The sequence below is a fragment of the Rousettus aegyptiacus genome, unplaced genomic scaffold (genome assembly GCF_014176215.1).
Source record: "Rousettus aegyptiacus isolate mRouAeg1 unplaced genomic scaffold, mRouAeg1.p scaffold_m13_p_11, whole genome shotgun sequence".
Lineage (NCBI taxonomy): Eukaryota > Metazoa > Chordata > Mammalia > Chiroptera > Pteropodidae > Rousettus > Rousettus aegyptiacus.
The window spans coordinates 40,788,307-40,805,105 of NW_023416286.1; the positions used below are offsets into that span (position 1 = coordinate 40,788,307).

Sequence of the window (16,799 nt, forward strand, 5' to 3'; positions counted from 1 at the left end):
CAATGAATGCAATGCAAAGAATTCAAACTACGTTAACTTTCTAATCCATTCAGACTATAAGAGTTTATGATTTTTAATTCACCATTTATAAGAAAATAATTGCCACAAACTCTCAATGTACCCATGGATACTGTCAATAATTTACTGAATGAGAATATACTTGTTTCTGCCTTGTTGTTCCATGTTTTCTCTATTTACCGTATATTCAAAAGAACTACAATGAGTGCCTCCAAAGTCATCAATTTCTGACTTTACACAATAGGGAAAAAAACATTTCAAACTGGGAGCCTAAGGTTAATATTTTTTTGTCTCTGGGCTCTAAATGTCTACACAGGAGCAGACTGCCCCCTCCAGCATCCGAGGTCATAAAACATGAGCACTTGGTTTGTCTGTCTGCTTGCTTTTGTTTGTCCCTAAAATCCCTTCTCCAGAAAAACCTAAATTTCCTTGACATAAATTCAAATGACCTACTTCATGGAAAGTTTCTAACATGGTGCCTAGAAAATGCTGATGTACAATAAATGTTAGTTACACCCTTTGAAATTTTCACAATTAATAGCAAATTAGAATAGCATAAATACATACAATCTACTTCTACCTTTAAATCTTATTTAGTTGACATATTCAGCTTCAATGAAAGGAACTTTCCCCCTTCCTCTTAATTCTCCAACTTTACTCTCCAACGGTAGTCTAATGACAGGTAAAAATGATTTAAACTAGAAGTCAACAAGCTTTTTCTGTCAAAGAACCAGATTAAAAAAATAGTTTAAGCTATATGGAATCTGTTGCAACTACTCAGCAACTATTCAGCCATTTTTGGAGCATGAATCAGCCATCAGAGAAAATGCATAAACAAAGAGGCATGGCTGTGTGCCAGGAAGCCTTTTGTACTAAAACAGGCAACGACCCATATCTGGCCTGTAATAGTTGGCTGACCCCTTATTTAAATAAGTCTGCCCTTGGTAAAACTTCCATAGGATCTTACTGCCTCAGAGTGACACCTGACACTAAAGTTTCTCCATTCTGCTCTGCATCCAAGCCTCTTGGAAGAATAGACACAGGAGACTGTCCTCTTCTGCAGGCTGGTGTGGGTCCAGCAGAGATGGCCACCAACGTATTGAGAGAAGCAGAAGAGGGAAAGATGACTGAAAATCACCTTGCATCACGTTAGCTCATTCTCATTTTGCAGAAACTGTCATATTCCTTTTATGTTTTCATTACTGGACCAAAAAATATATCTTCACTTGAGAAGAAATATATGTGAAAGAGATGAAAGGGATTTTCAGATGTAATTTGTCGCAACTTTCTATTGTATAATTCCAAATCACTAGTCTCGCCCTCTTATTATTACAAATAATACAGCATAGAATGGATCATCAATGTGTGTTAACACACACAAATCGGATATTGTCAATATGCCATTATTGAGTAAGAAAGTGGTCTGTACCTTGAGATTTCATTAACTCTGAGATCACAAGAGGATGATCCTGAAGTACATTGTCAGTCTCAGAGAATTTACCTAGTTTGATTTTGTAATACTTTTACCTGACTCTTCCTCTCTTTTTAATTTCCATTAAGTGTTAAAAAGCTAGTAAAGCAAAAGCCCTCAAAAATCATGAAGGAAGAGTTTGCGAAGGAAGTGGAGGGAAACATTTGCTCTTATTTTCTTACCTCCTTTTGGTAAATGCAAATGTCACTGATGATAATCTGCCTTTTTGCTAAACAAGTTTCTACTTAGGTCTGAAAAGGAGAAAAAAGACAGGGAGTATAAAGTTAAAAGCTTAGCAATTGATGAGAATGTGAGAAATGTCAGTGGTGTATGCTGTAAGGCGGCAACACAGGTGGCCTTGCAACTTGCCTGGCATATGGATCACACTAAATATGCTCCACAGTCTATCAAAAAATGTCATAGATAACAGTTGCAATTATAAATTCTGTGAGCAAACTTTGACTATCACCCAGAGTCCATACTTGCTGCATTTCAAAGCTGAGATTGCACATTTATTCTACAAATTCAGCTGCAGTAACTCTCCACTTCAGTGTTCTTGGCCACATCTGACTGGTAGGTGGTTAGGGCTCAGAAAAAGAGTTGATTGTGCAGGAGTAGATGGCAGGGAGCATTGCTGAGTGCTAAACAAATTAAATAATATCAGCAACTAGCTGCTTTAGCTAGAAATATACTCCCATCTTTAAACTTCCATAACAGTTTGTATTTTTATACTTTATTTTTTTTAATTAAAATGAAACATATCTATTTTTTAAATGAATGACATGAACTTTATTGAATATACTTGATCTTGAAAACTTGCCTAATAAACAGAATTGATATAAATAACCATCAAAGGATTTTGTAAGTTGGTCTCAAAAGAAAACAAGTTACATGGCTGACACTGTGGAGACTTCCTGTCTTTTCTCTTAAGTCAGAGACAGTACTTGATACTATTAGATCATTCTTATTTAAGGCCTCACGATTTTCATGTTCCGGAAACCCTTGTGAAAACACAGCCAGCCTGACCAAGTTGCTATGAGAACAGATGCTGGACAAAGTACATGAGAAATGGTGGATAGAAGGGAAGTAGCCAAAAGAAAAGACAGGATTCCAAAATGGAAAATAGATAAATTATATACTATTTTTTTTATGATAGTATCCTTGACAATTGGTAAGCACTTTCAGAGAAACGTATTTCTTATTGGTCAACTGGTTAAAACAGTTCAAATGTATTTCTGATGCTAGTGTTCATGGGCAATGGTGAAGAAATCATGAATAAATGAAATTCTTCAAACCTCATGGCTGATAAGCAGTGCTACAATAACTTGTTTTTCCACCAAATCTTTTAACAGAATCTCTAAGGAGATGCAGAATCTTCTCATATTAAGGTTATATCTTTTCATTCCCTCTGTCCACCTTCTTAATTGGATGCACAGGAACAGTGAAATGGCCAGAGGGCAGTGGGAGAGGACAGAGGAAGGTCTCCAGGCAGCTTATTAACCTATTTCTGAATAAGGGTTTTAAATTCACTAGAAGAGCAGTTCCAATGCCAGCTTTCTTTGGGGATGAAGGAAGAAGGTAAGAGAAAAGAGAGATGATGAGAAAATATATACAGACTGCCTGCTTCACAGGAAGTGACCAGTAAGGATGGTCACTCAATGACAAGAGACTAGATATTTTCATTCCTATGTTTTGAGATTTACTATGAGAAGCCAGAAGGACCCGGTGCAGCAAAGTGGTGGTGTTTGGGCTTTGCTCCACCAAAATCAATGACCCATGAAACTCCCCACTAATATGAAGCTGAAAACAGACAGCCCTGGGACAAATTTAGCCATGAACAAGCTGCATATGGTTTGAGTCAGGTGTCCATCTTAAAGGCAATATGGAAGAGTAGCTTTTTATGTTCTTCCATGAAAACCAATATCTTACTCCCACTGTATGCCCCAGGGGCTGGTGACAAGGGGCATTGCATTCCTTATGGCAAGGGGTGAATTTGTGCTGGACTTTGAAGGAATAGGTTGTCCTCCTTTTAGTTAATATAGTTTTCAGAGGAGGTGGACATGCCAAGTCCCCTTTATAGGCTAAATAATCCCCATTCACAAGTGCTGTCTCACAAACAGTACTAAAAAAGCTGACAGTATCAGGATACCTGAATGTTGTTTTTGTAACTTGAGAAAATGAAATTATAAGAAGTATATCTAATTCATTAGAGTATCCTTTAAGTGATTAACTATTTCGCTTCAATTAGTTGTGAGGTTTTATTCAAACACATATCGAGTCTTTTTCAAAGGGAAAAGTCTAAATAGTTTAACTTTCCCTCATTCAAAATTAGACAGTAGTCTTCCCTCTTGGAACAAAAATGATGGTCATTCTGCATCACCCTGACGATGCTTGAAAATGGCTCAAGATTATTGAAGTGGAAAATTAATTTAAATGAGATCTATTTTTCCATAATATACCTTAATTCAAAGAAAAGTGGAGATTTGATTTGGTAGTTTTTTATTTCCAAATGTGAGAAACTGACATGGACCTGTCAGGAATGAAACTGGAGAATTAAAAACAAGGTCTGTAATTGGCTTTATTCTCATTTGGCGACTCACAGGAAGTCCTGAAAGCTCTCCAGAGCTTTTAATACATTTTCTAAAGAAGAAAGAATTCTTGCTATTTCCTTTTAAGAACCCAATAATGGAGTAGGCAAAAGGAAAAACTATGCAGAATTTTATTGCTGAATTTATTGGCCATAAAGAATTAAGGTACCAATAGTCAATAATAAATAACTATGTATGATGTCAGATGGGTACTAGATTTACCGAAGTTATAGAACGTCTAATCACTATATTGTACATCTGAAACTAAAATATGCCAACTGTAATTAAAAACAAATATTTTTAAAAAGTTATAGCAAGTTCATAAAAAAAAAAAAAAAGACACCATTCCTAGGGAAAAATAGAATGGAATTCAGCACATTTTCATCTTTCTATATCCTTTCCTTTTGGGTTCTCCTCTTTATACCAGTTTTCTTTCTTTCGAAGGCACAAGTAGGAAATAGGCAGAGGATACATTATGATGCACATTTTGTACTTAGTCTTAAAAAAAGTAGAACATTGACTTTCTTTATCCTGAAAGCTACTTTGCTGTTTGTTGAGTAGCCAGTGAAGTTGAAGTTTGTAGATGAAAGCTTGATGAATGAGCCAAATGCTTACATGTGTCGTGTTACTCCCGTTCAGGATAAATGCTTCCTTTTATTTGCACTTAAAAAACCATACAGAGGGTTGGTTCTGGTCACATAGAGGCTTTCATTAAATGAGAGAATCAGGATGATAGTGTGGATATTATTTTTTTATGACTATGTTTCTGTTCTCTACTTAGTATTATACAGTAGGATTATGCTCTATTCTTATAATGACATTTCCCAAATTATTATAGGCAACTAAACAGTTTTCACTTTTTGGACTGTCAGTCTACTCAGAAAGAAGATATTTAAATATACTTTTTAATGTCTAAAAACAGGTTGACTTAGATCAAAGTGGCAGTGGTTTGTAAAATATAAACTTACTTGCTGCCTTCATGTTACAGGCGCAAGTGCTCCCTTCTACTTGAAAGTGTTGGGTGAGATTCTAAATTCTGAATGAAGTTATGACATGGTACCTGGTATGAGTTATTTTCAATGCTAAGGATGTTATGCTGCGGCTCAAATGTGGACCCCTGCTATATTTTAGTAGGGAATTCATTCTCACGATTAGTCACAAGAAGAGCTTACAGCTTGTGAATAAGTATATTGGCCCCCTAGTAATATGGTTCTGAGTAACTAAAATAAAAACTTGTTATCTGGAATTCAGAATGAAAAGGAGACCTTTGTAGGCCACATACATTCTGACAGAACTAGGAACACTAGGTCAGGCAAAAATCCAGTTATAAGTGCAGTGTACTCTTGGTAGCTCTTCAGTGCATTTTCACAGGGCTGAGATAGAGCCCAGACCTATCTATACCTTCCTGCATAACTATTATCTAATCTGTTAACTGATTGAGGATTTAGATGTTACTATTCCCTAAGACACTTGCATTTGAAAACCACTTTCAAGTACCAAAGAAAGGGTGGTATCTCTACATTCACACTGAATGCACATATAGCCATGTTTTCTTTTTACAAAATTAGCCCTGTGTTACAATAATATATAAAGACCTTATATGGTAGAATTTTATCACGGTTCCTCTATTCTCCCCTCCTGTTTGTACCCAAAGAAGAGAACAGAAGGCACAGTAATTATTTCCAAAAATCCTCCAATCTACCCTAATTTCCATTGTAAATTTAACATGGTCATTAGTTTGAAGGTACATTTTGAAAACAGATTCTACATAAAAATTCAGTTTGTGATGCATATGTACTATTATAAGTTGGCTGTGTCTAGGTAGTGAAATTGCTAAAGATTCATGTTCCCAGTTCTGCTCTGGTTTCCACATAAAGCATGGGATCTGAACTGGGTATCAGGGATGGGGAAAGTCTCAGATAGATGAAATTAATCATGGTAATAAAACTTCCAGGAACTCAAGTACATAGAAAGCATATAAGCTCAACAAAGGAAATTAAACTTCACAAACCATTATTACTACTCAATGAGCTTACATGGATAAAACTAGTCAGCTGTCTTAACATGTAGTTTTTACAGTTTATCTATACTCTTTCAGTGAAGGTTCCAAAGGAAAAGATAAAGTCATTGAGTGTAGAGGGCTTAGGACAAATAAATAGAACTGAAGACATAGAATAAATGCCTAAATTTACAGAGATCTTATCTGCATGGCATACAGCATTTTTATGACACCACAAAAAAAAAATCTATTTTTCAAAATTACCTCAGTTGGTCAGAATTTGAAAAGTCTGTGACAAAAGGTTCCCCAAAGTAAAGTGCATAAAAAAATAACAATTTGAAGCATTTAAGATGAGAACAAACATTCACTTCTTTAAAAATTTTTCAAAGAGAAAAAAATCAGTTTGATTTCATTTAAAGGCAGTCACCTGAATTTCAGAACTACTGGTTTTGCTAAATGTTCTTTTTTTTTTTTTTTAAATCAAAGACATTTAGGAAATTGCTTAAAACCAACTGTTGCTATGAATTCTATTTTCTAGTATTAACAATGTTCCTTGAATTTTGTGTGCATTAACTTGCTGGTGTCCAAATGCACCAGTATAATTAAGAAAAATAGATCACATAGATTGGAGTCAGAATTTTAAAAAGGAGTTATGAAGATAACCAAATGGATATTGGTATATCAGTTTTCAAAAAATAACGCATTTGTATACATGGCAAACGGTACAATAATTCAACTATCTTTGAGGAACAGCCTATTGCATTAGGATTTTAAGGTCTTTCATATATTAATTATTCTGGTATAGATAGGTAAATGTAGTTTAATAGGATATCCGTGTTTCACAAAGCTGATTGAATCATTTTTAATAAGGTAGATATGCTCTTATATGTACCTACTAAAATTAAATGGAATTTAAGATTTGTGTGTGTTATGCTGAGCAAGCATCCTCATATAAATTCAGGAAATAAATCTAAAACATGCTTTGGGGAGCACATTTTACTTGCTCCAGTATGTTAAGAGATCTGTGCCAAACGAAAGTTATATTTTTGCCATTTTAGACCATTTAGTTTCCTTTAGCCCTCGGTGCTTATTATACAAATCAGGACATTTGCAGGACTTTTCAGAACCAAGCGGCTGGCAAGAGTCATTCTCCACTCGGCTTCTTTTCCTGTAGGCATGTGTATTTGTAACACCTTCTCCCACCCATGGATTTATGAATTTGTTTTTAATATTGTATTGGGACAAAGATTCATTACAACCTCCAAAACTTATTCTGTACACCTCTCCTAAAGCTGTATTATTGTGCTTTTAAGCCCAGGTCTTTTTTTCATGTTTTAAAATGTCAAAGATCGTGAACTGAGGGTGAAGCTCTCAGTGTGCTTGAGGCAGAACATGTAGCTCTGGGATTCAGCAGTTTTGGCCCTCTGGGTTATTTTCAAATGCAGCACAAAACAAAAAATTTAATCTTCTCTCAAATAGCTACTACCCCTGGAAATCTAGGTTGGGTTTTAAGATAGCACTCAACAGGGATCAGCACTATGGCCTTCAGGCCAAATCTAGCCCACTCCCTGCTTCTCTGTAGCCCAGGAGCGAGAATAGGCTTTGCAATTTTCAAATGGTCAAGAGGGAAAAAAAAATCAAAGAGTAATATTATGTGACATTTGAAAACTGTATGACGTTCATATTTTGGTGCCTCTAAATAAAGTTTTATTAAAACACAGCCATGTTCATTTATATATTCTGTATGGCCGTTTTCACACCACTGTGGCAGGGTTGACTTGCTGCTGTAGAAACCATATGTGGCCCCTAAAGTAAAAAATTTTTATTACTTGGCCCTTGACAGAAATAGTTCGTCAACCCTGCTATAGAATAAGGGTAACGCTGGGGTTACTAGGATCACAAGGATTCCCATCACTCCCATAGGACTCTAGTCCATTGTTGTTCAATAGCAAATACAAAATATAAACTCTCCATAAAATGATGAGAAATTTGTGCTGGTTTTATGGTCATACTTGCTGGCATTATTTTTCTTTTTGAAAAGACAATGGAGAGCATAAAGATTTACCCATGCCAGAAACAAATGCATGTCCATGTCGGTATGTTCACATTTCAGGGAAAGAGACTGTCAAACAACCCACCTGGAGTCCACTCAGACCTACTACTCTCTGTTTGCCTCTTTCTCAGCTATTCCTCTAGTGTGTTCTGCCTGAATGTAGGTCAGAGTGTACCAATTTATTTACCTGGCAATATAATATCTTTTCTTAACCAACATTTTCGTGTGACCAAGAAGTAGCAGCATATTCAAAGCAAGTTCTTAAATACGAGAAACTAGGATCACTTCAACTACCCAAGATGGGTTTGCTTTGCCATTTCTATTAGTGTAGAAATGAATAACGATACTAGATTCTAGGGCCATTGGGGATGGGAGCGGAGTAGAGAAAGAAGGACAGGAAGAAAAGATAAAAATAAAATACTAAAAAGAACACATTTAAGCTAGCCTTTTCCCCTTTCTCAATTAAAGATTCAGATATACTGGATCTCAAAGTATGTATAGTAACCTGGTATTTATACTACTTGGCAACCAACTAGCTATAAACAGTCCCTTAAGACCTTTGAATAAAGTAGCACTTCATTCACTAAAACTTACTCTGTATGTGTGTGTGTGTGTGTGTGTGTGTGTTTGCTTGTAAATGGTAATGTGCCCTTAAAAGCTTGTCTTCTCTTCTAAGGACTTTTTGCTATATGAGTCTACTTCATGATTATAGTAGTACCGCCCTCAAAATAGTCAATTCTTGGTTGACTCTGGAAACTCCTTTCAACGCATCAGAATTTTTACCAGAGGTGACATTTCTATCCCTGCTATAAAAACTACCATTGAAAAACTGTGACCTTTAATCTTTTGTGTTGCCTTAGTCTTCATTACAGCCAAGTTATTATCTAAAAGGTTACCTTTTGTTTTCACTGACGATCTCATGTCATTGGGAAAAAAAGCTCATGGCAATCAATTACTCAGTCGATGGCTATCAAATAAACACCTGTCGTGGTATTATGTTAAGTGCTGTTGCAGAATCAGAAAATTATTAGCTATGATCCTTCCCCTTAAGTTATCTGTAATCACACTGAGAAGGTCAAGCTCAAACATATATTTATAGCATTTTACTCACATGAAAATTTAAGCGTAAACATAGAAAGAATTCAGAGACCTAAATCATTTTGAGCCAAGAGTAGATGAGAATTGAACTAGGCATTGTTTAAGAGTATAGGATCTTGATAAACAAGGGTAAAGAGAGGATGTAGGCATTCCTAGTGAACAGAATAGTTTAAAAGCATGAAGCAAAGTATTACCTAAGTCAGCATTAATGACTGAAAGGACAAAAGAATACTAAGTATATACATATTGTCTTAGCTAGGATGAGACTAGACCAAGGAAGTCATTGAAAACATGTTGATTAGATGCCTGATACTTGAAGAAATAAAATGTAGGGTATATTAGAGAGTTTGGAGACAAAGAGTTATAAAGCTTTTGCTGTAATTCAGGCCATAAAATGATAGATCACAGATTAAATATAAGTAGTATGAATGTAAAGGAAGGGGGAAGCTGATGAGCATATCAAAAAGAAACCTGACATCAAGGGAAGACTCAGAAATAAATGTCCTAGTGTGAGAAACTGAAAAAATAATTGTGATTACTGAGATATTTGTTATAGTTAGAATGGGGGCCAATTGGAAGCATGGAGATTATACAAATTTCTGATAAGTTTGAAATTGTAGAGAAATATCTAATTGGAGCAATTCCAAGGTCATTTAGCGATCTGTAACCAGCTCACATTAACCTATAAAGACTGGAGGCGCAGATTTAGACACTGTCCACTTGGAGTTGATAAATAATCCACTTAGTACATGAGCTCACTGAGGAGGAAAAGAAGAAATCAAAGATATGACCTTGACAGCCCTTTATGTTCACCAAGGAAGACACAAAGAGAGGTCAGCTATCTTGAAATAATATGAATGAGTTACATCATCACATAAGCTAATGTAATAGACTTTTTCAAGGGGGGTGGCCAAAGGGGAAATACATACACACACACGAACACTCACTCACTCTCTCTCACACACACACACACACACACACACAAACACACACTCACTCAAGGAAGATTAGGACTAAGAAAAGAATTAGAGGATAAGAAAGTCGTTGGTAACATCCCAGGATACAATTTTAGATGTGTATTGGGATAGAATCTGAACTGCCTCAGACCTGCCTCAGAGGAGCTTTGTACTCCTGTAATAGCCATTACAACTCATTTTTAATTCCCTTATAGTGATTTTTATTTGTTCCTTTATATCGATTTTCATTTTTGTTTTGTTTTTCTTTTCATTTAATTCTCTGTCTAGGAATTTATCTTATTTTGCTACACAAAGTAGCCCATCCGCTGTCATTTTGAACCTGTGGGAAGCTCGTCATCAGCACGATGGTGACCTTGACTCCCTGGCCTGTGCCCTTGAAGAGATTGGGAGGACACACACGAAACTCTCAAACATTACGGAATCCCAGCTCGATGAAGCCGACTTTAACTACAGCAGGCAAAACGGACTCTAGTCCACTTCCTCTCAAGAAATAGAGATGGTCAGCTTTGGGACATTTGCTTTAAATGGAAGAAAGAGACAGCTCTCTGCCCAGTGGTATTTGGGGAATTCAGCCTTCATTTACAATCAGTGAGATTCCCTGGTTGGAGAAACTGAAACTTATATAGGTAAAATATGTTAATAGAGAAAAGTATAATCTCTCTTAAATAAAAGAGGGCTCTGCTATCTTCTCTGAATCCACACAAGGGTTAACACTTGATGAACTTCTCAGATTCGGGGTGGCAAGGATAAAAGTGAGGGCTTATGTAGATAGGAGTAGCTGTGAAAAGAGGAGCTACAATAAAGCTGGGAAGGCAGAGAATGAATAAGTGCATGTTTTGAAACAGGTTTTTAATCATGTGCCCCCCCAAAGGGTCAGCTGATTCTGTGACCAGATTGTCAAGAGTTTTCTACCAACTGGCATCCGTGATGTTGGCAATCATTATAAAACTGGCTTTTAGAAGTGAAATGGGTTGTCAATCCATTGTATGACTTCAACGATGTCAAGGAGGGCATTTAGAATTTTGAATCTGAGTACATCACACCAGCACCAACCCATTCCTTATCTATCCTAGCAACTTAATAGTAACAAGGCAAGGTAAGACAGACCACAACCTAGTTCTTACAGTGTATGCCACCTTCATTTTCTCCAAGGACAGATCGACCCATATTCATTCTTTTCCTTACCCATTAAAGAGGTTTCAACCATCATAATTAGACATTTCAATATAAAAATTTATTTTTTCTAACTCAAAAAGCAAGACCATCTCTATTTTTAGCTAAGCCACTCAAATTGCGGAGTACTGTTAGCACACAGCTTGTTATGTGGCTTTGGAGATAAGAGGTCAAATTAGGTCCAAGGAAACAAACTGCAGTGCCACAGGCCTCGAATAAGCTGTAATTCTAGGATGCACGTGTTGATCTACTTCCCCAACATTGTTGTTCTAAGGGGATGAGGAGGTTTTACTATACTTTTCAACCCAGGTTCTTGAAATTTTCTAGCTTTTTGGTACTGTTATCACCAAATCTCTCCATAGGGCTATAGGTCACCCTCCTGTTGCCACTTAGGAAATTAGCACATAGTCTTTGCTTTAAATTATATTCGAGTAAATAGACCTCTACCGCAGTGTCCTAGAAACCATATGCACTGTTCAGGGAGCCTTCAAGCTCTGATAACTTGACCTCACCAGGTATGCTTTCTCTGTAGCATCATTAACATACTGCTTTATGTTTTAAATAAGAGGTAGTGATATTGTGGAGAATTGAAATCCACAGATAATTCATGATCCCCACCTTAACACTTTACTCCATCTTTTATCCTATTTAGTCATTTGACGATATGTCCCGGTAGAATAAAGATGAAAAGATCTGCTCCTGCTCATCTTCTGGTGGATGTTTAAATTAGCTGTCCACAATTAGTACAACCAAAGTCAAGGACCTAGATGGACCACAAGGCTGATTAGCTACTTAGAGGTTGGCTGCATTAGAATAAATTAAAAATCATCAGGGAATGGAAGAAGTGGGGAATACTTGGCATTGGGGATATAATCATTTTTTTTAAACAATGTTTTTATAGATCCCATGTTTAAAAAAATGTTCTGAATAAGTGAAAAAGACCTAAAGATGGAATGAATTTATGGTACCATGGGTAAGGCATTGGAGAACCCTTGAATGTGTTGGCCATTTTCTCTAACTAGTGTGTGCTATACATGGTCCCCTGTATTTGATAAAAGGCTTTGTTACGTGAAATTCAAAAGCATCTTGCTTTTCTCAGGAACCAAAGGTGTGTTATATAGAACAAGTCCTCTTAGAACTGTCAAGCATGTTTTCAGGATACTGTATCTAGATCACAAAAATCTCCTTTACTAGTGTGCTCGACTTGTTTATTCCTTCCAGGGAGTGACAGAGAGAAAGCATGGAAGTATAAATTATTTGACACCTCGGATATAATTTCTGAAAGAGAAAGAAGTAGAAGTTGGTGGTCCATATCCCCAAAATAAACATGAGTAACTGGCACGGTGGTGTGCAGAAAGAATCTGCATTAACTATTGAATAATAACTAATAGAAAAGACGTTGTAGAGATTGTTAGCATTCCTCTTGGTTTTTTTTTTTTTAACCATCCTACCCTTTTTCCCTCTTCCATTCTAATTGGCCTTATAATTGTTTCATCTATTCTGTGAATTCACACATTTTTTTGATTTTTGATACATTTTTATATTTTAAGACAGATAAAAAACTTTAATGTTTTCCCTACAATCTAGATAATTTTAAGTGATTGTTATCAATTCCTGACTGTCTAAAATTTCCTCCATGGAATTTTTTTGGGGGGAGGGGGGCAGATCTGGGTTTTGTAAATGCACTTAATCATATAATATTGAGTGACGAAAGCAGCAAATTGACATGATTCACCTATGCTTTCAACCCAAGCTTCAAATCTACCTTTCAGTCTATTATGTTCCCTCTTTACATTTCTCTTAATTCTGCTCGGATCCTACATAGGATTTCTAAAGAAATGTATGAAATTCTGTGGCCATTGCACATAAGGATTCTGCAGTGTTTTACAATTCCAAAAAGAACCCATGTTTGTGAGACTTACAGACCAAGGTCTGTGTGCACGCATGTGGCACAGGGAACATGAAATTGCAGATCAGATAGACTTAACTGACACCTAAACTTGTGGTTGCTCACTGTGACCTAAATCTTTACTCCATTTTAATATCTGTCGCAACACAAATGCCCCTCTTGAGATTTACTTGTCAGTCCAAGCACTTACTTCAGAAATCTTATTGTCCTAATGCAAAATGAACCAAGATTTTGAAAGTGGCCTTTAATACTTGGTAGATTACTTAAAATTTTCACAAAATATCCCACTTAATGTCAAGTCTTTCAGTCCTCAAAGGCATTTAAGTCTAATAGTCATGCTTTTAACATGACTTAAAATCATGCCACCAAGATGGTGCCCTTCACAACTTCGCCAGACTGCAGCATCATACATCATAAGTTAATTTACAGTTTTTACAACATTGTGCAGTCTAACCAGTTTACACTAAAATCCTTTAATCCAACAGGAAGCTCACTGTATGGATTTAAATGAAAACTTCATTTACCAGTATAGTAAGTCTCATAAAACTCATGTACTCTGATAAAATTTGTACTGGCCTTTTATAAGAGATGAATAGGAATTAACACCATTCTCTTTAAAGAGGGAAACTTTTCTCCTTTTTTAATTATTTTTATCTCAGTCACAAGTGTTATCCTTTGCTGTGGTCCTTATGTTTTTCTTTCGATTGACTTTGAGAGGGGATATTAAGTCATTGAAAGTTCTAGATTTATTGTGACTGTTTTCCCTAACAAATTCTCAACATTAAGATTGATAAGCAAAGATAGAATATTAAAATGATATAATTGGTTTTAGGTAGTATTCTTCACTTGCCAAACTTCCGGCAAAACTACTTGCGAATTTCAAAATGTCATAAGATCTTTCGATGTGCTTTTGTCTTTCCTTTTTGCCATTTTTCTCCTCAATTTCTTAGTCCCTCTGTAAAGGTGTTGAGTAATATAGCTACCAGATGTGTTGAAGGTGAAGTTCTCTCAGAGGTCTTTGTTCCGGATCTGTGAAGGTCACAGGAACCATGAAGGAAGGAGCTGAGAAATGTACTTCTCTGGCCCATTGTGTGGCCCATTTTCATTAATTTCCCTCATGAAACATTGCGAAGTTTTGAATCCTTAGTAACTCCCATTGACTGGACCAGAGGTGACATCCACAGCAAATGGGAGAGCAAAATGTTGTCCTACAAGTAGTGACAAAATTTTACTAGCCTTTTGGTGTTAGTTGCCATAACGCTGTATTTGAAAATTGATGCTTTAGCCAAAAGCTGGATGACCACCGTTTCCGCAGTTTCCACTGTTCTGTCTGCATAGAATTTTCCTGAACTACAAGCAAAAATGTATTTTGTCAAATGTCACAAAGTGAAAATGTTACTAATCTTAGATGTGTTGCATATTTTGTCTTTTTACTTTCCAAACTCTTTCACAAGCTGCAGTTACAAAGCTGTTTGGCTGTATTGACAGCGTGTGGTGTTTTTCGCAAAAGCAGTTCTAGGAGAGCCAGTGTCTGCCATGGACTCCTCACATCCCCACTCTAGGGTCATACACAAAAATCGCAGTGGCAATCTGTTTGCTGTATTTTTTTCAAAAGATAAAAGGGGATGGAAATCAGACCTGGCTGTTAGTCACTAGTGTGTAGTACTGTGATCTGAAGTAGGAAATTTAACTCACATAGAATAATTGTGGTTTTTGAAGCAGCTACTTTGCTTTTTCCTTTTGCTGTGAAGATCATGGATTTGGACTGTCCTCATGAAATGGGTCTAAGACAACAACATTAAACTCATGTCTTAGAACCCACCCTCCATCTGAACCCAAAGATAAAACAGGCAGTAAGCTTCACGTTTAGGCCTAAGCTTAAAAATGTCCTCCCCCAACCCTAATATTGAGTTTGGCAGAAGGTAAACTTTTTTCAAAAAGTTATAGCCTTAAATTATGAAATATATCACTAAATTAAATATCATTCTTTGCATGAATAAATACATGTTAAATACTTTTACGAAAGGCATGATTACAATGAAATATCCTTTTATCCCTAATTTTGCTAACCCCAAAAAGTATGTCACTATTTCAAGCATTATTTATAAACAAATTCCAAAATTTAACAAATTATACAATTCCCTTAAAATTTGATATGGCAGATTTAACAATGGTTCTTGGAAAGATATTCAAGGGAGCTTGTATGCAAAAAATCATGCCTTATGACCCCATTACTGAAACACAGATATTACCATCAAAAATAGATCTAATAAGTTTAACATCCCTCTATCAGTGAGCTCTGATGATGTTAAAGGGAGATCTCCCCTTACCAGGGGACCTCAGTCTAAGCCTCATCAGAAGGCAACTAAAAATTTTCTTTAAGAAACAATAAGCCTGTCCTAGATTATGTCGGTAATTCCCATTCAAAACTTCTCTAGAAGTGGGAAAAACTCAGTCCGTGGGAATTTTCTAGTCAGGAAAATAATTCTCTCTTTTTTTTTAACTGGAATAAAGATTTAAAATTTTCCATTCTTCATAGTGATTTCTAATTGGTACATGCAATCCAATAAGCATCGACCTAGAAACACTGCAAATATAAGTAGTTAGAGGAAAGCTGAGATATTCTACCCAAACAAAAAATATCAGTAATTGTTTATCTCCATTTCTGTGTGGAAGAATTTCAAAACATTTTATTTTGTGCTGTTTATTTGGGGAAAGTGCATGGGTAAGGGCGGGGGGGATGGTTCTTTCAAGTGATTCACATCTCAAACCCCATACAACCTTCAGATTTGATTTGATGTGTTCAAAGCTGACCCGCCCCCCCCCCAAAAAAAAAAAAAAACAACACTTAATTTGACATGAGGCTGAAGGAGCGAGCAAGCCAGAGGAGAGAGTTTGAATAAAGCATGGCCTTGGCTTCATACCACACTTTTTGTGCCTTGTATTATCAATGTAAATTCTGAATGTTGTACAGTAAATACTTGGATGGACTTCTTAGAAAAGGCTGTACTGGCTTCTTTTTCAGCACATGTACATACCTATAAATATATATACATATATATTTGGTAATGCCAAACAGCTGTGTTATATTGTATTGAACAAAATGGACAGTTTGGATGTTTTATGTAGTTTGCCAAAAACTGGATGGTTACAGACTTTGAGATAAATGTACAGACGTAAATTACTGCATATCAGTTATTTATAAATAAAGAGTCTTTTATTGACACTTTAGGATGCTCTATGAGTGGAACTCTGAAATCCCCATGAGGATCTCCTCTCCATACCTCCTGCCACATCCCAGCAGGAGATGGAATGCCCTGCACATCAAGGACGATTTCCAAATACCTATTAACATATTGGACCTTTCTTCTCCTTCTGGCCTCAAGGAGACACTATGAGGCTACAGAGGCAAAGATGAGAATATCCTCTAACATCTCCACCTACCCCAACCACACACATATGATGTCCTTGGGATAAAGTTTTATACACTGAGATAATCTTAGCCATACCATA

The 16,799-nt window shown here is 36.3% G+C and overlaps 1 protein-coding gene across 12 annotated transcripts in view; it reads left to right on the forward strand.

The window, feature by feature from the left end:
• UNC5D (unc-5 netrin receptor D) overlaps window positions 1–16,131 on the forward strand; it is a 472,257-nt gene extending 456,126 nt beyond the window's left edge. For 11 of the 12 annotated variants that reach the window (XM_016128798.2, XM_016128802.2, XM_016128799.2 and 8 more), the window contains one exon: window positions 10,472–16,131. In XM_016128798.2, the coding sequence (XP_015984284.1) occupies window positions 10,472–10,676 (205 nt within the window). In that variant the 3' untranslated portion in view covers window positions 10,677–16,131. The remainder of the gene's footprint in view (window positions 1–10,471) is intronic. The other variant, XM_016128809.2, reaches the window with a different exon arrangement.
• Window positions 16,132–16,799: the final 668 nt, after the last annotated feature.